This window comes from Myxocyprinus asiaticus, chromosome 19 (genome assembly GCF_019703515.2).
Source record: "Myxocyprinus asiaticus isolate MX2 ecotype Aquarium Trade chromosome 19, UBuf_Myxa_2, whole genome shotgun sequence".
Taxonomy (NCBI): domain Eukaryota; kingdom Metazoa; phylum Chordata; class Actinopteri; order Cypriniformes; family Catostomidae; genus Myxocyprinus; species Myxocyprinus asiaticus.
In genome coordinates, this window is record NC_059362.1 from 10,503,264 (window position 1) to 10,527,449 (window position 24,186).

Consider the following 24,186-nt stretch of genomic DNA (forward strand, 5'->3'; position numbering starts at 1 on the left):
TCTTTCTCTGTCTTTATTCCTCCCCTACAGCTATTCATAACATAATCTGTAGTTTCTGGCCCTGAAAGTAGGTCCTGCCGTTCTTTTGCCTGTCTTTTTTTTTTAAGTTTCTCTTATATCTTTCCAAATATTACCAAATATCTGTGCCCCACTATTCCCAGCATTCCCAACCCTGGCTATTCAGTTTCATATATGAGTTTCTGTATAAAATTACATCACTGATATACAGTAAATGACTGTGACGAGGAGGAGGGCGTGGCCAGGCCGTGACAATGGACGCCTGATGCTGAGTTGCCCGTGGGAGAGAGATAAGCAGGAGGCGGAGACACCAGTTGGAGAGAGAGAGAGAGGCACGCAGCAGTGTTTGTGTGTACGGGTGTGTTTTAGCTGAAAAGCAGTTTTATGTTGTGTTTTGTTGAATTAAAGTCTTTTTGGTTGTTAACCCAGTTACCGCTTCCTCCTTTCCGATCAACAAGAGGCTTGTTATGCCACAATGACATAAGTTTGTGGATATTACTGTGATTCAGGCTTTCCTTGGGTCACAATCAAGCTTTATCCAGCCCTCTAAACACTAGATTTTGATTTACCCTCATGTTGTTATAATCCCATTTGCCCATTTGCCCAAGACATTTTTGAAGAATTTTTACACTGCTCTTGTCATACAAGGAGAATAGTTCATAATGAACATGTCTTTTAAGCTCAAAAAGGACAAAAAAATCACCATAAAAAGTAGTCCATATAACTTGTGCGCATTATTCTTTTGAAGCCATACGACAGTGCCCAGTTTTAAAAAATGTCATGTCAATATGATAATTTATTTTAAAATGTGGACACAAATGCATGCAAGACACAAACTTTGATGGAAGGGGAGATTTCAGGGAATAATGACTTCAGTTTGTTGCATTGAAAAATATTGGGTTTGGAACAACATGAAAGAGAGAAAATAATGACAGAACTTTCATATTAGGGTGAACTATTCATTTAATATTATGACAAAGTGTGTTTGTTTGGTTTTTGTCTGCAGGAAAAGATAACATGTATAGCAAATGTAACTCAGCAGTCCTGTTTTGTGCACCATTAAATTATAACTTGATAATACACTGCCTGGCAAAAAAAAAAAAAAAAAAAAGTAGGCATTTGGATTTAAATAAGCAGATACTTAAGAGCCTATGATTGGGTCATTGTTGCAGTGATTAATATGTTTCAGCTGGCAACAATTCTTTTAACCCTAATTGATGCAGTGTGTAGCTTCTCATTTCTTAAACAACCATGTTGGGATACATATCCCGTGGTCATGGAAAAGATGTTACTGTGTTTCCTGGATGGATGGTGGTGAACCGTCAGCTTTGCGGAAGGAATGTGGTCGGAAAAAAATCATGAATGATCGTGATCAGAGATCACTAAAACACTTGGTGAAGTCACATTGTAAAGAATCAACAGTAGAACTCATGGCTACGTTTTATAGTGAAAGTAAGAGCATTTCCACGTGCACAATGTGATGAGAATTTACAGGATTGGGACTAAACAGCTGTGTGGCCACAAGAAAGCCACTTGTTAGTGAGGCTAATCGGAACAAACTAATTTTTCTCGGGAGCATAAAGATTGGGCTGTGGAGCAATGGAAAAAGGTGATGCAGTCTGATGAGTCCAGATTTACCATACACCAAAGCAATGGGCACGTCGGGGTAAGAAGGGTAGCGTATGAAGAGATGCACCCCTCATGCAAGTCTCTGGAGGCAGTGTTATGATCTGGGGTTTCTTGGGGTTGAGTCTAGGCTCAGCAATGTTATGCGGCAATAAAATGAAGTCAGCTGACTACCTGAATGTACTGAATGAACAGGTTATCCCATCAATGGATTTTTTCTTCCCTGACGGCACGGGCATATTCCAGGATGACAATGCCAAGATTCATCGGGCTCAAATTGTAAAAGATTGGTTCAGGGAGCATGAGGAATCATTTTCACACATGAATTGGACACCACAGAGTCCTGCCCTTAACCCCATTGAAAGTCTTTGGGATGTGCTGGAGAAGACTTTTCGGAGTGGTTCGACTCTCCCGTTATCAATACAAGATCTCGGCCAAAAATGTATGCAACTCTGGAAGGAAATAAATGTTGTGATGTTGCATAAGGTTGTCAAAACAGTGTCACAATGAATGTGCACCATAATCAAAGCTAAAGGCGGTCCAACAAAATAATAGAGTATGCGACTTTTTGGCCAGGCATTGTAAACTTCTCTGAGATTCGACACCATTAAAACCCCTTTGGCTATGCTGGTAATGGAATGGAATACAAGTAATATCGTTCATTTTCCTAACTGCTGGCTTTTTGTGGATGCTAAGCAGTATTGGAACTTGTCGGATTAATACAGAATGTGCTATGTTAGGTGTGTTCATGGTCTTTTTACAATGGCTTTGAATGCGACACATTCAATCAAAATTCAGTGTCAGACCTATCCGTTATATAATGCTACACTGGTCATAGTATGTACATACAACAGTAGTACATCACATGACCTCATTAAATGACCTCATGTTTTATACAGAGTAGCGTACACGTATCATCCAAAAAAATTTTTTTATTATTTAGCATTTTAAAGCCAATTTTGTGTAGAAATTTGTGTAGGAACTGTTTGCAATCCGATCCAAGGAGCCAAGACGGCGATGTAAAAATTAACCACGATTGATATTAGTTCAATACATTTATCACACTGGAAATGGAAGTTCATGTTGAGCGCATTACACTGTGTGCTCTGGTTTTATACTGCACATTTTGGCAAATTTTATACATGTAGTTATTCCATTCATACAGAAAGTTCACATACTGAGCACAAGGCACAAACTTTTTGCTGCATAAAAAGTATGAGTAGGAAGGTTGTAAGCAATTCCAAACATACACATTCATAACTGTAGCTGAAAATCGGAGGACTAGTATTGAAAAATTAAGGTATACTCTGCACTTTTTTCCTAAAATGTGACAGAACAGACACATAATAAGCTTTGATCAGTTTGTAATACATAACAAGCAATCGCAACTGATCAAATGATTCAAATGTAAAGAAAAAAACAAGAACTATGTGGATTTTGCGTGTGGTTGGATTTGTGTATTCTGAAGATGTGTTTCCATAAAATGCTACAGTCAGACAGTACATCATTTTTGCTTTGATTACTCAATCTTGTGAGCTGGTTTTCAAGAGAATGTTACTCAATGAGGGTAATTCCTGTTTGTCCATTAACTGGTGAGTCTGTTTGTGTGTGTGCTTTGAAAGAATAACTTAAAGATAGCTGTATGTGGGGGATATAGTGTGTGTTCCAGAAAGGCTTTGGTGTGTCTGGATTACTCAGTACACTGATGAGCTGTGTCTACATGTTTATGTGGTCTGCCTCATACTCAGGCATGCAGGCAGAAGAGGTGGGAGGGTGAATATGAAACATTTTCCTGAAATTAAGCCACGCTGTGCATGTGAAATGTGGTGTTTTACTAAGACTTAAGCTCAAATTAGTTCATGAATACAAAGAGTCTCAGTGTCTGTGTGTCATCTATTTCACACGGTCATATAACTGCACAATTTATCTTTTAAACCATCAAACATCACGAGGTTAAAATGCTGTGGTTTCTGTATTATCTATATATGCTGGAGTACTCTGACAGTAACTAAGAACTGTTTTCTGCTGACATGCAAGAAAAATATTTGTCTTTATAGTGTCCTTCTTTTCTTCCATTACAACATATGCAAATCTTAAAAGAAAAAACAGTGGGTCTCATTCACTAATAAATGCGTACAAATTGCAAAATAATGCATGCAGAAAAAAATTCTCACAAAAAATGTCCAGGTGCATACACACACTCTCTTTCTAATGTTAATGAATCTGGATTATCCTAATTAATGGAGTGCATACCCGCAGTTTGTAATTTGCATTAAAAAAAATGCCCAAATGGTCTCCATATAAGGGCTTTTCATCAGAATAATTTTTTTATCAAATTAATTACATGATATGCAGATAAAAAATAGTTTGAAATAAGTGAGACTTACCATTTATATATATATTTAAGGCCACATCCACACTAATCCATTTTCGTTTGAGAACTCTGTTTTCAGTTTCCCAATGCCAACGTTTTCCAAAATATATGGTAATGGAGAGTGTTTTCGAAACGCTCCATTTTCAGTGGAGGAAAACAGCATTCTAGTGTGGATGAGAGGCTTAAATGTCGCTAAATTAAGACGTTTTCAAAAATATATATATTGGCATAAGTTTTGACTTTATACATTCCATGTTTTTAGGGTCTTGGGAATATGTGATTTTCGTATGTTTTTTATGTACAAATCACCACAATAAAAAAAGTCATTATTTTTTGGTCTTTGCTTTTTAGGATACCTCCAGGAAGCTTACCTCTGGACAAAACAGGCTCTTGCCATCATGGAAAAGTCCATGGTACTTCTCCAGGACGTGACTGATGGTTCTCTTTATGAGGGTGTGGCCTATGGAACTTACACCACTCGTTCACTCTTTCAGTACATTTATTTGGTACAGAGGCACTTTGCTATTGGTCACTTCAATCATCCATGGCTACACAAACACTTTGCTTTTCTCTACAGAACACTGTTACCTGGTAAGGCTTTAATCTCCCTAGTTCTGTATGGGATAGTACTGCATATGCATAGTTTTTAAAGGGATAGTTCACCCAAAAATTATGATTCATTCATCATTTACTCACCCTCATCTCATCTTAAACTCAAATGACTTTCTTCTGCAGAACACAAAGAAGAATATTTTGAAGAATGTATGAGGTGTTTTTTTTTTTTCATACAATGCATGTCAGTGGGTCCAAAACTACCAAGCCCCAAAAGGGACATAAAGGCAGTGTAAAAGCAATCCATCCAATTCGAGTGGTACATTCCACATCTTATAAATGTATACAATAGCTTTGGGTATGAAACAGACCAAAATGTAACTCCTTATTTGTTATAAATCTTTACATCCATCTAAATACTCAATCCAGTATTATTATTAAAGCAATATTGCGTGAGCAAGAGTGATCAAGAGATGGTCTATCTATCAGCACGTCTGTAATTTGACCATAGGCACGAGGCCACAGACAGAGTGCGGCAGGCAATCACAGCCGTGCTGTGACAATACAGCATGATTGTGTGTGTGATATTGCTTTTATACAACAGTTAAATGAACAAGTAAATAAATAAGTAGGGAAAAACTGAGGATTGTCCCAAAAAATGCTCTTGTGTGTGGAACTACTTTCTTATGCCACAGATTCAGGATCTGCCGTTGCTAATTCGAAAGATGTGCCAAGTCTCCATTACTAATTCAAAAACCAAACTTTAGAACTAGTAACGACAGCTTGGGCTGTTTCTAACAAGTTATTGGAGAAACATTGATATGTGTGTGTGTGTGTGTGTGTGTGTTTATGAGAGAGAGAGATAGAGAGAGAGAGACTGAGAGAGAGAGAGAGACTGAGTGTGTGATTACCTGCGTCTGTTGCAGTGATGAACAATAATGCTGCAGCTGTTAGTTTAACTGTATTCCTCAGCTATAGTGTCATAGTAATCTGCTCCAGTCATGGAGGGATGCTGCCATATGTGCTATCGAAATTATCCTACATGTATTTCACTCATGTCCTAGTGTTTGTTGTCAGACAGAAAACAAAGAGGATGTCAGTTTCATTCTTGTATATTTCTTGAGAAACACTTATTTGACACTGACACAGAAAGTGTATTCTCCTTCGCCATGTTGAATGTTTACATCTTCTCCCAACTCTGAAACTTGTATCACCCTTAAAATAATCGAGAGTTTATGGCAAATGTGCCGCAAACTTGCAGCAAATTTACCACTGATCATTTTCACATGCAAATGAGCTTTGCGGCAAACTTGTGGCAAAATGTCCATTGTCGTTAAAGGTTTGCTGCAGGTTCACCACTATCAGTGAAGAGCTGCAAAAGTCTGGCAAACATTTGCGGTGAATCACAAGCTCATTTGCTCAAAGTTTTGGACCCCACTGGCATACATTGCGTGGACAAAAACAGCTGAGGCATTCTTTAAAATATCTTTGTATATGTAAGTGTGTGTGTGTGTGTGTGTGTGAAAGACATACACGTTTAGGACAGCATGGGGGTAAGTAAATAATGCCAGGTGAACTATTCCTTTAAAAAGACCGAATCATAAATGTTTTTTTTTTATTATTTCTTTTTTCTTTTTTATAATTGTATTTATTTCCCTGTGGTCTACTTATAATGTTAGTAAGATTTTTGTTTGCACCAAAAAGTAATAACTTTATTTTTCATGACCATTTATTTATTTATTATTATTTTTACATTTTCTATAGAATAAAATAGGAAAATATTTTCTGATGTGCCTTTTAAACATCAAACATCCCATTTGTATGTGAAATGAGTAACAATGCTTACTTTGGGTTGGCCAGGAACAATATATAAAATTTTATTTGAATTTTGTTTTTTAAAACTGACTTTATTTTATTTTTATTATGTTTAGATATTCTTGAAAATGTCACAAAGCCTGGCTACAATACAAAAAATGCTTTGAGCATACCAGTCATAGTAACAGATTGCTTTTGCATAGGTTGCTTGGTCTCATCTTATAACTGTGCACCCGTAACATGATCAAAACCAAACCAAAGCGCAGACCATGAAATATTACAATGGCAACAACAACTCTCTGTGCACATCAAAGACTAATGTAGAAGTCAGGGTAGAGAACGATCAAGCTGTTTGTGTGTTGTGTCAGGTTTGGACAGTTAGCAACCTGTTGCCAACAGCCTTTTGTAGCAAAAGCAAAACTGTTTGCTTAAAAAAAAAAACAGCTCAGGAAAGGGAAAAGGTTAGCAGTCACAACACTTTCTCTCAATCTGTCTGTTTCTCCCTCATGAAACTGTATACAAATTCAGTGCTGTGAGGACTGTAGACAATGGCCTCTTCTTAGCCATTATTTCTCTGTAGCAGAGTGCTGTGATTCTCTGTAAACTGGTGTATGTACAAACATCACTCTCATTAGTTAAATGCTGTGCCTCCAAAATTCTGGGAATGCCCGATTATTTTATTTTATTTTTTTACCATAATTTTTACAATAATTTACCGTAAAAAGTACATGTACTCTCTTGTTAAACATAATCTACATTTTTACCATTAATTATACAGTAAAATCATACTTTTTACATCTAAAAAGTCTAACAACATTTTACCGTAAATTTACATTTATTGTCTTTTTAAATATATTATAATTTTTTACCATATATTATAAGGTAACTACCGTTAACCAGTTAATGTTTTTTTACTGGAGCATTTTTAGTCTTTTACTGTTAAAATTACAGAATTTTTTTACAGTGTAGGAAATGGACTATATAATATGACACAAATGGTTCAATAACCTTAGAAAAACCTCAGAATTAAATTGCACTTGATCTAGCCTGCTGTAATTCATGATTTCGCAAACCCACTTGCATCTAGACATAGCACACAAAAATGTCAAAACTTCATGGCCATTCCCACTTACTTTGGACTTATGACATATCAGATAGCACTGCGCTTAAGGCATAGTGCTCTTAAAATAGGGCCCTAGAAATAAATGTCAGTATTTACTATGAGGTTTGTATGAAACAATATGAGTATAAATATGATTTTTGTTGGCTTCTTTGCAAGATCTGACTGACAATTTAAAGGGTAAAGTGTGTAATTTCTGTGCCACTAGAATACCGAATGGAATTGTAATCTGTTTGTTTGAGCAGTTCAACTAGGCGCAACATAGCAACATTAGCTCAACCAATGGCATGAGTTTGGGGCAGGACAACCTGTTGGTCTAAAAAATAAGCAGAAGGTGGAGTGTTAAGAGAGTGTTTAAAACCTTTTTTTTTTTTTTTTTTTTTTTATAATAATGTATTTAGCATTCGTTTTTTTTTTTTGTTGCTGCTAGTGGTACAGAAATTACAAAGTTCACCTAAATATGTTTCAATATAATATTTCAATAATATTGAACAAACAAATCTAACAGCACTACCCCACTCTGTTTATGACTTATTGAGTGACCTGTATAGCCAGTGTATGCTAAGCAAAGCTAAAAGTTTATTCACAAAGGCTATTTGTTGGTTTGCTTCTGTGCTTCTGCAGGTTTTCAGAGGACAGTGGCAATTGCAGATTCCAACTATAACTGGTTCTATGGGCCGGAGAGTCAGCTGGTGTTTTTGGATCGGTACGTCATGAGAAACGGCAGTGGGAATTGGCTGGCTAATGTAATCAGGCAGAACCGTGTTCTGGAGGGCCCAGGACAGGCAGGGAAGGGTCAGCGCTGGTGCACACTGCACACAGAGTTCCTCTGGTAAGAATTAATCAAGGTGCTTCACTATTTCCAAGGTTGTCCTGGTGCAAGTTCTTACTAACACCTGTTTTACACCGCACGCCGAAGCAGGACAGAACCAGTGCGTAGTTTTTTCGGCATCCATGTTAACAAATGAGTGTATTTACATCTGAAGCAGAAGCAGCGCGTGAGCCGCAGTACAGCGGGAGTTTCGGCATTGAGTCCATTTTTGTAGCGCATCTCACACTAAATTAAAGTGAAAGTGCACTGTTGATGAACATCATGAAGAGGAGTTGACACGAAAAAGTAGATATTGCACATTTTAAGCATATATATTTGTAGTCAAGTCATAGTTAATGACACAAAAAGAAAATGTAAACATTTTAATTATTTAGCTTAAGCAGACATATGGTTTTTTAATTTAAAACTACAGTATACTACAAGTCAAAGCCTTAAACAAACTAAATAATCTGCTCTTTTATATACTATTACATCGAGAGCAGGTCTAATGGTTAACAGCAATACACATATACTTCCAAGTGTGCTGCCAAACGTAAACAAATGCATACAACAGCATGTGTGGACGGTAAATCCAGAAAGACACTTGTATATTAAAGTGCTCTATTGCCCTAAACGTTTTATAAGGAATAATTAACAAAGGAAAAAACGTGGGATGCTGTACCTGGCTGTTGGTAAAGATGGTGAGTTAACATATTGGAAGTGCATCCTTTTTGTGAGGAAAATATTCAACACAAACGTTCTGGCTAGTGTTTGAACAAAAAGATATCGCTATTCAATGGTTGTGTATAATTACTTATTTCTGACTATATTATTAAGTGTGATTGAGCCAAACCAAGTGATCAAACCGGCCACTGTAGTGCAAAACAACATTAAGGCTCAGCATCCTCCCCTTCCCCTAAATAATGATGTTTAAAAATAAGCAGAGCTTATTGTGTTGGCTGTCACTACATGAAATAATTCTACAAAACTGCATTAGATAACACCAGCATCATGTAAATAAGATTTCATGATGATCAAGCTAGTAACACTTATTAATAGCTACCTCCTGATAACCATTTTATAACTTTGTTTTCTGTTTCCAACTTTTTCCTACATCCCTTGATGCTTAGCGTGAAATGTGGGCGTTACTTCTGTTATCAAGTAAACACAGATGATGTTGCAGTGTACATCCATTCATTCTTTCGTTACAGTGTTGGGATTTTGAGGAGGGCATGTATGATTTAATGAGGACATACACTGGTGGTCAGAAGTTTGGAATAATGTACACATTTTGCTGTTTCAGAAGGAAATTGGTACTTTAATTCACCAAAGTGGCATTCAGCTGATCACAACGTATAGTCAGGACATTACTGATGTAAAAAAAACACCACCATCACTATTTGAAAAAAGTCGTTTCTGATCAAATCTAGACAAGCCCCATTTCCAGCAGCCATCACTCCAACAGATTATCCTTGAGTAATCATGCTACATTGCTAATTTGGTACTAGAAAATCACTTGCCATTATATCAAACACATTTGAAACCTATTTGGTTCATTAAATGAAGCTTAACATTGTCTTTGTGTTTGTTTTTGAGTTGTCACAGTATGCAATAGACTGGCATGTCTTAAGGTCAATATCAGGTCAAAAATGGCAAAAAAGAAACAGCTTTCTCTAGAAACTCGTCAGTCAATCATTGTTTCGAGGAATGAAGGCTATACAATGCTTGAAATTGCCAAAAAACTGAAGATTTCATACAAAGGTGTACACTACAGTCTTCAAAGACAAAAGACAACTGGCGCTAACAAGGACAGAAAGAGATGCGGAAGGCCAGATGTACAACTAAACAAGAGGATAAGTACATCAGAGTCTCTAGTTTGAGAAATAGACGCCTCACATGTCCTCAGCTGACAGCTTCATTGAATTCTACCCGCTCAACACCAGTTTCATGTACAAAAGTAAAGAGAAGACTCAGGGGTGCAGGAAGAATTGCAAAGAAAAAGCCAATTTTGAAATAGAAATACAAAAAGAAAAGGTTAGAGTGGGCACAGACATTGGACAACAGATAATTGGAAAAGAGTGTTATGGATCTTAACCCCATTGAGCTTTTGTGGGATCAGCTAGATTGTAAGGTGCATGAGAAGTGCCCGACAAGACAGCCACATCTATGGCAAGTGCTACAGGAAGCTGGACAAACTGACAACTAGAATGCCAAGGATCTGCAAAGCTGTCATTGCTGCACGTGAAGGATTTTTTGATGAGAACTCTGAAGAAGTTTAAGAAGTTCTGAAAAAAAATTCAAATTGTAATTTTTCACGTTATTAATGTCCTTCCGGGACACATCATGACAGCGTTTTAAACCTCAAATAAAATGTGGTTTTTGACTACCTTTGTATGTGTTTTTGCAGTTCTATCACAAAACATTTTACACCCCATTTACAACTATATTTAGTGCTGACCATTTGCGATCAGATCATCCAAAACGTGTCTTATTACCAGCTGTAAACAGTAGCGTATCCAGGACATTTTTACTGGGGTGGCCAAGATGGGGCACAGACCTAGTGTGGGGTGGCAATTCCGGGAGAACCTTTATGAATTGCACATGATCAAAATGTGTAAATATCGCATTGCTTTGCTTCAACATTTACACATGTAGAATAAATGAATTCTTAAACTCATGTTAGCATTCACTGAATTGTTTGTATTCAATATCAGATTGTCGTTTTGACATTTGACAGTTTTCTATTCCTGTTCTATTTCAACCTATTACAGTTTCTGGGAATCTCTGGTTATTTTAACATAACATCCATTTTTAAATCAGTAATTGTTTAGGAAAAGTCAGTTACACATTTTTAAGAGCTATTCTCATTGTAGAGAATTAATCTGCGTATAACATCAGGTATAGTGTATAATCATATAAAGATACAAGTACAGGTGATAACTGATTGAGGCACAATTCAATCAATCATTCAATCAATCATTCATTCATTTATTAGCTATAACTGCACAGTCCAGCAGAAATATTGTTAAATTGGGTACAAATCAGTGTGTGAAATTGGCTACGAGGGCTTATAGGTGTCTGTCTGGAAACCCCAAAATTGCAGATTGAGCTCTGTATACAGTAAAAAATAAAACTCTATTTACAGTGTCTACTCAGGTTTATTTTCCACATGTTCTGAAAGCTTCAATTACTTTGAATACTACTAAATAAAATAGTTAGTCAAATCATTTGCGGCATTTAAGTGCAATTTGCCCTGCCTCTGCATATTTAAAATGTCAAATAAGGTATAAAAACTTTGAAGATTTTATTGGTCTGACTGACCAATAATACACATAAAGAGCTCATAAATAACTCATGTAAAGATTTAAAGTACAGTCACAGCACAAACCCTTCCATTTCACACACAGGTTAGCCATATATATAACTTTAGCTATTGAACATATACATCTGTAAAACGCTTTACACACCTCCGTCATTAAATCAGAAAACATGGCATTTCATATTTCATGTCAATATAAAGATAACATGCTGAATGTGGTGTAGGGTCTAGCTTACTCTTTAACCTAGCTACTGTAACAATGAAAAAAAAAAATTCACATTCACATGGAAATTCGGGATAAATTAAACGTTAGATTAGATGAACATACCTCTCAAATAACAGCTTTCTTTTTGACCACAAATCGACGTCGTCAAGTCATTGGAAGTTGGAGTTAGACGCTAGCTCGTGTCAGTTCGTGCTTCTGACTGACCATTATACTTCAGACCTGGCGCCCGCTGCCCGCGACCCGTGGCACCTGCCTGGCCACCCGCGGCCTGCCCCTCCCCCCACTGATCAAAGATCAGCTCACACAGCTTCAGTCCCACCACTACTATAATGGTCAGAAATATAAAACTGACCCTGGGTCAGTGTGGCTCTAAATCAACAAATGACCTGAGATGTCATCTTTGATTGACAGGTGTTTCTATTGGTTCTTCGTTCTTATGTTGATGAACATGATGAACTACCAATCAGTTCTGGGGTGGCCACAGGGTAGCCAATGAGATTTCAGGGATGGCCCAGGCCACCACAGGCCACCCCCTAAAATTGCCACTGGCTGTAAACAGGGTCTAAAGTGACTGCATCCAGAGCTAGGAAGTCCCACCCATATTAGTTTCTGCAGTAAGACCCCCAGGAAAAAGGTGGATAGAGCGCAGCAGTTACTGCAGCAGAAATGCTGCTCACACACTGCATCGGCATGCGATTTAAAACAGGCGTAAGTCGTTGCGTTCCTGAGCACAGTACTCATACGTAAGATGCATTCATGGTAAGATAGATAGATGGATGGATGGATGAATGGATGGAGATAGTAATCAAGCACCAGAAATTTGTGTTTTGTGGCTTCAACCACTAAATTTCCTTGTGTTTCTCTTTCTCTGTGCAGGTATGACGCCAGCCTGCAGCCCACCCCACCTCCTGATTATGGTACATCCCGCCTGCATTATTTCAAAGATTGGGGAGTGGTGACATATGGAAGTGCCCTACCTGCTGGTAGAAACCACACATTTCTGTCTTTTAAGTCAGGGAAGCTTGGCGGACGTGCAATTTTCGACATAGTTCACCAAAACAAATACAAAGACTGGATCAAAGGGTGGAGGAACTTTAATGCCGGTCATGAACACCCGGACCAGAACTCTTTCACTTTCGCCCCAAATGGCGTTCCATTCATCACAGAAGCATTGTACGGGCCCAAATATACCTCCCTCAACAATGCCGTCATGTTCAGGCCTGCTGTGTCTGAGAGCTGCTTCGCACCATGGGAAGGCCAAGTTACGGAGGCGTGTAACTCTAAATGGCTAAAGTATAAGCACGGGCAAGCAGCAGATTGCCAGGGTCAGGTAGAGGCAGCTGTAGAGCGGCAGGGCATGGTGTTCATTCGTGGCGAGGGTCAGGCAGCTTACAACCCTGAGCTGAAGATCAAGAATTTTCAGAGGAACCTGCTGCTGCTTCATCCTCAGCTGCTGCTGATGGTAGACCACATTCAGCTACATCCAGACAGCTCAACACGCAGCATGAGCAGCTTCTTCCACAACACAGACCTGTCCTTCCAGAACACCCAGATTGATGGGGTACATGGTGCTCTGATCAGACACGGAGATGAATCATACAAGATGTTCTGGCTGGATGAAACGGGTGGCAGTGAAAGGGCAATAGTAGGCTATAGGAGCTACCCCCGTGGATACCCCTATAATGGGTCAAACTATGTAAATGTGACTATGCCTCTGAGGTACCCTAGTAACAGAGTGGCTTACATCTTCTTTGGGCCTGGAGTGGATGTGCAGAGTTTCAGCATGCATGGTGACTCAGAAAGACTAGATATCTATCTGGTCACCAGAGAACACACTTACACCATCTATCTCCTCACAGGTGAGGTCCCCACCAAACCTCTGTATGCTATGGTGTTGGTGGATCAAAAGAAAGTGGTGTTTGAAAGAGCATCAGGGATAGAGGAGCAGCCCCTGGAAGAAGTGGAAGAATATGTTAATGTTGTGGAGGACAATCTTCAGCATGTCAAACCAGTCTTCCAGCAGCTAGAAAGACACATCCTGTCACGAGTTCTTAACACAGACAGCTTCCACAAAACTGCTGAGCGCCTCCTGAAGTCTTCAGACAAGAGGAAGGCACCAGGGACTGTTAAGAAGATGTTTGCCCTCTCTAAGAAGCAGGGAAAGGGGAAGGGAGGCAAGAAGGCAAAATTCTCTGAAAGCCTACCAGACATCTTTGCCCAGATTGAGGTGAGTGAGAAGAAGGAGAGGCAGCAGACAATGAAACGCGCCTACGAGGAGTTTCCAGAGGAGGCAGATGGTGACTCAAGGGCATTCATTGAATACAATGATGTACGAAAGGGCAGAAAAGTGGGATTTGTGAAGGGGCGGAAATTCAAAGAAGTGCGCCTGGGAGCTTCGAGAGGGAGTGATGATGAGTTCAGCTCCACCACGTACATCCGCCTGTTCCTCGTTTTAAATATAGCCACTTTCTTTCTTTTGCTGGCAGTGCTGTTGACACGCTTCCAGAGGGCTCAGAGTTTGCACACACAGCGTTGCCTCTACGGTGTCCTCCTCATAGACAGCTTCATCCTGCTCTGTCTGTATTCCTCCTGCTCGCAGACACAGTGCTGACATCATCACTGTGCATAGAGAATATTTTAAGAATCTTAACACAGCTCTCTTCCATACACTTACAGTTCATAATGACCATGTCTGTCAAGCTCTAAAAATGACTCATCTTATCTCATCATAAAAGTAGTCCATTTAACTCTATACAGTATAGTCTACACTATAGTCTTCTGAAGCCACACCATACCTCTCAAATTAAATATGTTACCTATAGTGCAGGTTAGACATGAATGACATCAAACATCATGCAGGACAAATGATGCAATATACATTTTACAGGACAATGTCCAGTATTTTAATGACAAATGTCCCGGATTGAAGGCCTTGTGTCTTATTAAAATGGCAAAATGTTCAAGCATCCCATCTTCACATGGCGAAAAGTTGGCAACCCAAAATGTAGCATCAAGTCATGGTGTCATGGACTGCTTTCATTATGTTTTTGAGCACAGATGTGGTCACGAACTGTCATTGTATGGAAAAGAGCTGCTTTACAACTTACAATGATAGAGTAAATAATTACAGACTTTACATTTTTGGGTGAACTATCCCTTTAATGTCAGCCATTTTTCCTGCTTACAGTCACAGTGCTTACATCATCTCTCTGAGACAGATGGATGAAAGTATACGCCTTCTCCACCATGCAGCGTTGCTGCAGTTTTTACAGTACACCTCATACTGAGCCAGTGTTAGCATACATGTGTCTGAGAAAAGTTGATTCCAACTAGGAATTTATCTTTTTTTTTTTTTTAATTAGCCAACCCACCTCAAATCAAAAGCTTCTGTGGAGCTTTGTAATAATGTTTACATGAAATTTGTCTTGTGGGACTCTCCATGGCTAGCCACTTTTATCCAGATACGCTGCAAGCTAAGCACATTTGGTAACAACATGGACTTACAACACATGTGTAAATTGTATATATGTTAAAGCAAAGTATATTTTTGGGTGTTGTTTTATACTCTTGCTAATTAAAAGGCAACTACAGAAATGTGCTGTGTATTTTGGTTCCTGTTGGCTTGTTTAGCATATTTCTGTCAATTGTACGGTAATACAAAACTTCTCCAGCCCAAGCAAAAGAAACAGACAACAGACACAGACCTTACTAAAATGTAACAGGGTTTCCATGGTCATGGAAAACCTGGACATTTCTGGGCCATTTAAAATTGTGATTTCCAAGCCTGGAAAAGTAATGGAAATGCACAAAATTCATGGATAAGTCATGTTTAAAAAGTATTATGTTTAAAAATTCATATCCAGTATTCACGATCGCCTGGAGAAGTACTTGACATTTATTGGTCAAAAGGTGTGGGAACCCTTGTGTCATCACTATAAATGTTCTAAGAAACATGCAAGACTAGTACGAAAATTGATTCAAGTCCTGCCATTTCAAATAACCTCAGTTAAAACACTAATATCGCTTCAGAATCAAATGCCAAATCAGTAAGGGAATGTAAAATATCGATTTGGAAGGTCATTTGTTTGTATGACCCTGCAGTGAGTCTTACATGACAGTTAGTAAGCTTACAGTTACAGGCTGGGTTTCCCGATAACGTTGCAACTAAAACGATCATCTTAACTAACGTCACTCGTTATTTTGTGAATAACACAATTTGTAAATCTGACCTTTTTAAGATGTTAGATGTTAATAAATTGTGATACTTTCCAGATGAAAAGATCTAAAACAGACATCTCGGAGATGTACGTGTGCTATCTAGGGTCTGTTTCCTGAACCAGCTCTTAGATCGCTTGTTATAAAGTAGAACTTAAGTGCTTCATCAAGGGAGCTGTACAGTCCAATGAAAAAACAGTTGCGGCATCTGTGTATGTAAACACGTTCAGCACATGGTCATAGAGTAACAACTTTCAGAACAAAATCCAGAGGGAACCATGGCAAATTAGACTTCTGGGTTCACATCATGGCTGAACAGCTCTATTGTAGAAATTCACAGTCAGCCATGATTAATTTAATCCACGAGTGAAAGTGTCAAATAACAGGGCAGTTACTGAGATTAAACGAGTAGTATTCAGCTGGTCATGTGATTCTAACATGGCAGCCCCCATGTGCGGACCCTCCCCATGTAGAATAAAACAGCTTTTATAAGGTTACTGATATGCCTGAACTTTTCATCTCATGTCATGATTATACATATGTTTATAATTGCAATTAATTTCTAATGAGGAAAAAATACTGAGTGCACCTTTAACAGGATGCCTAATAAGATAAGGACTACATTTAACCATTGCTCCTGAAAACATGTTATGTTGAAACATTACGATTAGAGAAGAATGAAAAATCGCATGAATGGGGAGGCCAGGGCTATTTGTCACATGAGAAGATCTGTATAGAGTATTTCATTACATGAACTATAAAATCAAAAGTTACTGAAAACACAAATGTGTGTTTCTCTAGCTGTGGTTTTATGTGTTGGTTTAAACACATAGCTCAAAACACTCCTAAATTAAAATAATTTACGTGAATATCCTGCAAACTAAAACTTCAATATCATCATATTTGTGCTATAGCTCCTGGATAAATATGTAAACACAATAATACCAAACTAAATTCAAGCAAGTGTAAACTATATAATGAGGGTAAATTTTAACCAAAAGGTTGAACTGTGTTCTCAGGACAAGGGTATTGGGGCAAGCTGTCACATTTTTATTTGGTTAGGGTACAATGTGGCTAAAGGCCCCGCAGGGTAAAAGGCTCTTTTGGATGATTTTCTCCCAAAACACTTAAGAGCAACAAACACAGCCAAAGTAATTTCCTAAACACCTGTTTGTCACTACACTGCAACATTTTCCTGATTCATGAGATCTCTGTGTGTGGTGTCTAAAGTTTGATTTTGAGGCAGTTTGATCTAATTTTAAATATCTTTTAAACTGTTGCAGATTTATGTAGCTAATGAAAATCCCTGAAATGAACACATTTATTTTGAGACAAAATACTTATTTTTTTGTAATTAACATTTTTATTGATTCACACAACAACAAAAAAAAAAAGCAAAACATATATATACAGAATCAACATTTAACCCCTACTACCACCCCTCCCAATCCCCAACTCCACCCCAAACCTCAACAAACACCCGAGACAAAATACTTATTGATCATTTTCAGTTTTGTTCAAGGTCATTAAAGGTGCACTCAGTAACTTTTTGCTCATGTTATCTTGGACTTACAGTGACACCTAGTGGTGTGGATGCAGCAACATTCAAAATCATTAATTTTCAGAAATGTACTATTCACAATCAGCCATGATTAATTTAATCCATGAGTGAAAGTGTCTAATAACAAGACAGTTACTGAGATTAAGCGAGTAGTAAAAAAATGGCAGCTCCCATGAGGGTGCCCCTCCTCCATGTGGAACAAAACAGCTTTTATAAGGATAACAATATGAATAAAGTTCTCATCTCATGTCAGCGGTCATGATTTTATGCATATGTTTCAACATTACAATTGATTTCTTTAGGAGTAAAACTGTTTTATTGGGGGGGGGGTGGGGGGGGGATACCGAGTGCACCTTTAAATCAAAACTTTTTTTAATAACAGTCCAATAAGTGAAAATATGGTATTTTGGGTAAAAAGCCTGTTGCCGAGGCTAAAGGCCCCTATAAAACACATTGTTTTTCTTAAGTGGGGAGAATAGATTTGTTCTGAAAAATGTTCAAAGTGTGCTCACATTGACTGATCCATTCACAATGGAGCTTAATTTGTTAATAGAATACTTGAGATGTTATATAATGCCAAATGTGTTTGAAATGAACAGGAAATCGTGCCCCTTTTTCTCAAGTAGTTATTTTGGGTAAGCATTTTCTTAATTTGTTACCCAAAATAGCATCTTGCCATCTCAAAATTATTTGCATTAGTTGACAAATTTTGCCCTATAACTATTGCCCCTGTATCTACACGATATCACTTTTTTTTAGAAGAATCTCTCAGCTATGTACACTGTCAGAAAAAAAAAAAAGTACAAAATTGTACCTTTTAGGGTACAAGTGGCCGTCACTGGGGTGGTACCCTGAATGCAAGGTACAAAATTGTACTTTATAACTTTGTACCATTTAAGGGGCAATTTTGTACCCCAAGGAACAATTGTGCATACTGCAATGAAAGCACAAAATTGTACCTTATTAAAAGAATTCCCAGGGTACGCCCCAATGACAAAGCAGTTTTGATCCTATGGGGCGCTAAAAAATATCTTAAAGAAACTGGCTTACAAATATGTAGATTTTACAAATATGCAATTTTATTTATAAACTTTCTTTTACAAAGAGAACTACTTGAATGCATTACATCATCTCACAACAGTAGGTGTGAGTCAAGACAATTAATTGTTCATCGCACATAAAAGCTCATCAGATATTACTCAACAAATATAATCAGAGGTATAAAAAGTATTTTAAACAGTAACGCCTTTAAATTTTTTTAACAGGAATACAAGAAATTGTCTATACTGTAGAATCCTTACAAAACAAATCAGCAAAATAAAAGAACTGTCATACATTGATATACAGCTAATTAAACAGGCTATATCATGTGCTGCACATTGAGGTTTACAGCATAGGGCAGTTGTTCTTCAGCAAGAATACCTAGTGCTAATAAATAATTTGTCATCAATACTGAAGGTATCTAGTGCCTGGTAATCAACCTCCTCACCTGGTGAGAGGACAGTCCATTCATTCTCATATTTCACACAGTATGAATAATAATGTTGACAAAATGATTCAGGAATTAACAGCTTGCCACACAATAAGCAGTCTGTGTCCATGTTAAGAATGTACTTAATCTGAAAAAACAATGGAACTTCTTCTGCATGCAGGTGACCCACAGTAAACGCATCTTTAACACAATATTTGACATCATTAATCTCTACTTCTGTTACTCGAAGCTGTTTGCCTTCAAAATTGACATGGCTGTACTTCTTGTTCACAATTATTGAATGCTGTAGAGCTGAAGGTAAAGACTGAAATGGTGTGCTCACACAACATCCAGCAACTTTCTCATATTCCCCCAACATATTAACAGAAGACAATTCCCAACATTGTCTATGCTGATGTTGGTTACTTAAAGTGGATGAAATGTTAATTAAATTTTTACAAGTGCTAGCGACCTGTTTGAAATATTGATGTTTGCCTTCAAACCTCAAACACCGTAAAGAACGCAAAGGCCCATAGCATAACATCAAACAAGAGTAATGGATTAAATAATGACATTTTGGAGTAAGAACATCACCAAACTCTTCAACTATACATGACAAAAACTCAGAAACTAACAGATCAAGAGTGGCAATTCAGTGACAATCAGGGATTCTGTGTGCTACCAAAAAGGGCAATAGGCGAAATAAACACCATTTCTGTGAGGCAGACCCTACTACATTCCAGTTGTGCAGAAGTTTTTCAGAAAGAGGAACAGGCTTGTTTTTTTTTATCATTCTGTCCAAAAGTAAGTTTTCTCAGCTCCTCGTTAAACTCTTGTATGGTTATGATTTTTTCTCTGTGAGCTTTACTTAAAACAAGGCGCAACACTAGAGGAACTACACCTTCTAAAAAGTCATGCATCACATCCAGTGGAAGTGAGGTTGTGACATCAAAGTAGTCCAGTTTGTCAAAAGGACAGCCTCTGGTAACACCATAAATGGCTTTCGTGTCAGGATTTGCCTTTACACACTCCAAGTGGTATCTGTGGACAGTATTTCCTTAAAGCCTCACAAATAGGAACGTAAGAGTAACTTCCAGTCTTGTTACCACTTGAGTCTCTTAGTGTGTACTGCACAGGTTCAGTCATCTGAAATTTTGATTTGCAAAACTCTTTGAACGTGTGGAGACCTAACAAGTCTTGAGGCCTCTGAAAAAAAGTCAGGGGACTGTAGAACTTCTTTAAGTTCCAGACATGCAGCAAGATCAAATCCATTTTTCTGTAGATAATATGCAAGAAATGCATCATCGTTCTCTTTAAAAAAAACTAAATAATAAATTAACATCATCCAAAATTTCTTGCTGCACTGACTGAGGCAGATGATTTTTTTCTCTGCATTTCAGAACGAAGGCACATAGGTTCTCTCTAAATTGCTGAAACAGCTCCTTCATGTTTGGGGGGGCAGAAAATGCAACACTATCATTAGGTCATTCTTCCTCAACGTCCTCAAACAGAGGCAGAGGAACATCTTTCGTAGTCCGTTGTAACACCGTATGTTTATGCTTTCGGTAAACATGACATCTAAAGGACTCGTGCTTTGAAAATGTTCTCTGACAGTCATTAAGACTTTTTGCCTCATGAGCATGAGTGAGACCAATGTGTTGGATTAATTTGACAATTGCGAATGTTCTCCGAGAGCATTTAGGACAACAGAACGGGCGAGGCATTTTTGCAGATGTTACTGTAAAAGGTTGATTGCTCTGGTAACTGGGGTAGGTAGAGGCTTGTCACCATCCACAGTAAGTTTCAAAACATACCGCTGAAGAAACACCAGGGTGTTCTTCAAGTGAGTTGGATATGTCAAATTGAAGACGAAATAGGCACAAAATGCAGCAAGAGCCCCTTCATCCACACCGCTAGCCCTGCAGATCTCTATCCCATCAGCTCTGACGACTGCAGTGACTCTTCTTGTAAGCACATTTTTCCAGTCAGTGGCTTCCTGTACTTGAACAGTTGGATATGGTGAAGATGGTTCACTCTAGTACAAATCAGATTTTTTCTCAATCAAATTTTATGATCATACGAGTTAACTGATGGAGAGAAATAATCTACATGCATAAAGAAATAAGATGATTATTTTTCACCCCATTTGTATGTGGGCAGTAAATATATTTCAAGAATTATAAAATGCATTTATGATAGACATTCAAGTCATAGACAGAGAAACATATGCGCACCTCCCCAAGCACAATGAAGTGTTCAAGCTTCTCTCTGAACAAGGCTGGCAACATGAGAAGTGCTACTTTGAAATCAATTCCTGAAATAAAAGATATCACATGATTTTGACATGATATTACTACCTCTCTGGGCCTTGAAAGTGGTAGTTGCGTAGGCTTTCAATGGAGGGACAGAAAGCTGTCAGACTTCATTAAAAATATCTTCATTTGTGTTCTGGAGATAAATGAGAATCTTACGGGTTTGGAATGACATGGGGGCGAGTAATGACAGAATTTTATTTTTGGGTGAACTGACACTCTAATAAATGGTTACAGAGTAAGGGCCAGATTTACTAAACAGGGCAAATAAGCGTGAGAGCGCAGTTCCAAAAAAGCGCCTATGGGAGTGGAAAGTTTTGCGTGTGATCTACTGACGACACGCAAATTAAAGAACACAGACGCCGCCGGATCAATCCCATAATGACCAACGCAATCTACCAGTGGTTTAAGACGTGCTTTTTTGGGGCAGTAAATAATGGCGCAAACACCAGTAAATTGATGAGCGCAAACCTTAGTAAATCACCTTGACTGATTCATTTAAATACTCTCCTCCCATAAATTTTGCGTCTGAAAGGGAAACTCCTACAAATGCATATGCAATAAGGTCAGCCGCAAAAATAACTGTGCCCACGCCGTTTCAGCGCTAATTCTTCACTACGTGTCTTTAGGAAATCCTGACAGTAGTTTTTTAATGCCAAAAGAGGGTTTGCGCTGGTGCAAGCTGTTAGTAAAGCTGGCCCTTAATGTAAAAAATAGTTATGTACTAGGCACACTGGGCAACCTGCTTTTTCACCACGTCAAAGCGTCTGTTATCTGATCTGTTTAAGTAGTGTTTTCTGTTTATATTGTTGACAAAGAAAATGGCAGAAATTTCAAAACATCTCTAATACTTAATGTTCTAGATGCAAGAAATGAATTAAGCACTAGTATAATTACAGTAAATGAATATGGGGAAGCAAAGAAAAACCCCAGCTTCTTTAAGATTTACTTTAAGAATAGTTCCCTGAAAACAAATGAAACATTATTAAATAGCAACAACCTTGCTCCAGCTGAAGACTGCAAAAGGCATTCTGCAGGCACAGGTTCAAGCGTTATCACTGTTTCCTTCATCTGTTGGACAAATCTAAGGAATTTTGCCTGCTTCTTACAAGATCCCTCAAACAGGAATGAAACCATTGACTCCGTCAGACCAACATCAACAGTCTCTCCATCCACATCATTGTCTATAATATAAAAGAGATAATGAAAAGTACAATTTAATTACCCATCAATTAGAACCATGCACTAAACCAGTGTTTTTGAGGCTGGAACACTGCCTGTCAGATAAAGTACACACACAAAAATGGTAACCTGTGGGGAACACTTTACAGGGCTAACAAATAAATTCTGAAATGAAAAAAAAAAAAAAAAAAGATGAAAATAGAGATTAAAATAATAAAACATGAAAATTACATGAACCCAGAAGTAACATACAGCTGAATTTAACAATTGCAGTGATGTAATTCCAAACAGAAGTCCAAATGGAAATCTGTGATTAAACAGGACACAGCTTTGGCATCACTGTTATTTTTGTTAGTGGATAATGCGAATAAAAACCTAACTATAATTAAAAAATAAGTCTTTGCATTTATTTTGGATGATAAAGTGGACTGTTACAATCGTCTTTTTTTATATCAAATATTATTTTTTCTATCATCAAGTGTGTTTGTAACAAATCAATAAAATATTCGTACCGCTTCTGTGCTGTCCATTTTACTTAAATTATGAATTACTTGATTTTCCGTTTGATGGTCGTGTATAATCCGAGTCAGAGCGTCGCGTTGAAGTCTCATGCGGCCTAACAGAATGTCGCAATCCCAACGGCTGGACATTTTTGGCCTCAAAATGTAAAAACTGAGATAACCAATAATTACAATAACTAGCCCTGTAAATATAAATAGAATAGCAAATATAAAATGGAAATAAGGTATAAGAGGCTACGTTATGAAAGTTCATAGTCTATGGATAAAGTTCGCTGTCACACCGAGAAAAATCCTCGAGAAAAGCCTAACATTTCTTAAAACATCTCAACATGTGACAATTAACATACTCACCCTCAAATTTTTTCCTCTCCTCTTCAGAGACTTCTATACCAAACTGCCTTAGCTCCGTTATTAATTGAGCGGTAGACAATTTCCCCAACTCCATTCTGAACCTCTGAAGGCTCCTCCGAATCGGTCAGTAACGTACAACAGCCAGTCTGACAGGAGTACTTTTCGTGGGCTTTAAGCAGGGGAACAACGAATTAGACAAAATCAACAGAACATGCCATCATACGTGGAAAAAATAAGAATATATAACATTATCCCGAAAATTTACCTGAAAAATGTGTCCTCCAAAAAATGCTCGATGCTGAAAATCGTGATCTGAAGTTCTGTCAGACCGCACCAAACGACTCAAACCAAGCGGGAAATCTTCTTAACGCGAAAACAACCGAAACGTCTGCATAAGCAATAAGGTATGTTTTGAATGTTTTGTTGCCGTTCATCATGGTCTTTATTCCAAATTTAATTCAGCATCTTAAAAAAAATATCTGTCTGTTTTTGATGCAACGGTCAAAAGTTCATTAATTTGATAAAAAAAAAAATTTAACAAAAAATTAATACTACATTACAACAAACATGAACAATTATTAAAAACATTTCATTTAATAAATTCATTAACATGTTTGGAAATAACATTTGTCTTATTTTACAGACAGGATAGGCTACATGAAGTGAAGTATATATTCATATAGCCTACATGACATGTAGCCTAATCTTATGT

General features: G+C 37.8%; 1 protein-coding gene and 1 long non-coding RNA gene across 4 annotated transcripts in view; one reads left to right on the forward strand and one right to left on the reverse strand.

Annotated features, from left to right (window-relative positions):
- LOC127410312 (dermatan-sulfate epimerase-like) overlaps positions 1–15,455 on the forward strand; it is a 31,802-nt gene extending 16,347 nt beyond the window's left edge. The window contains exons 4-6 of one of the 2 annotated variants that reach the window (XM_051645510.1): positions 4,370–4,609; positions 8,130–8,337; positions 12,738–15,455. In XM_051645510.1, coding sequence (XP_051501470.1) covers positions 4,370–4,609; positions 8,130–8,337; positions 12,738–14,472 — 2,183 coding nt within the window. In that variant the 3' untranslated portion in view covers positions 14,473–15,455. The other variant, XM_051645511.1, reaches the window with a different exon arrangement.
- Positions 15,456–17,508: 2,053 nt separating this feature from the next.
- LOC127410325 (uncharacterized) lies at positions 17,509–23,887 on the reverse strand. 2 transcript variants are annotated; one of them, XR_007892109.1, is made up of 5 exons: positions 23,740–23,887; positions 23,475–23,643; positions 22,421–22,604; positions 21,343–21,422; positions 17,509–21,143 (listed from the first exon to the last, which is right to left on the reverse strand). It is a non-coding gene; the product is annotated as an uncharacterized LOC127410325 (long non-coding RNA). The 2 variants fall into 2 exon arrangements; XR_007892108.1 differs by having other exon boundaries at positions 23,475–23,887.
- Positions 23,888–24,186: the final 299 nt, after the last annotated feature.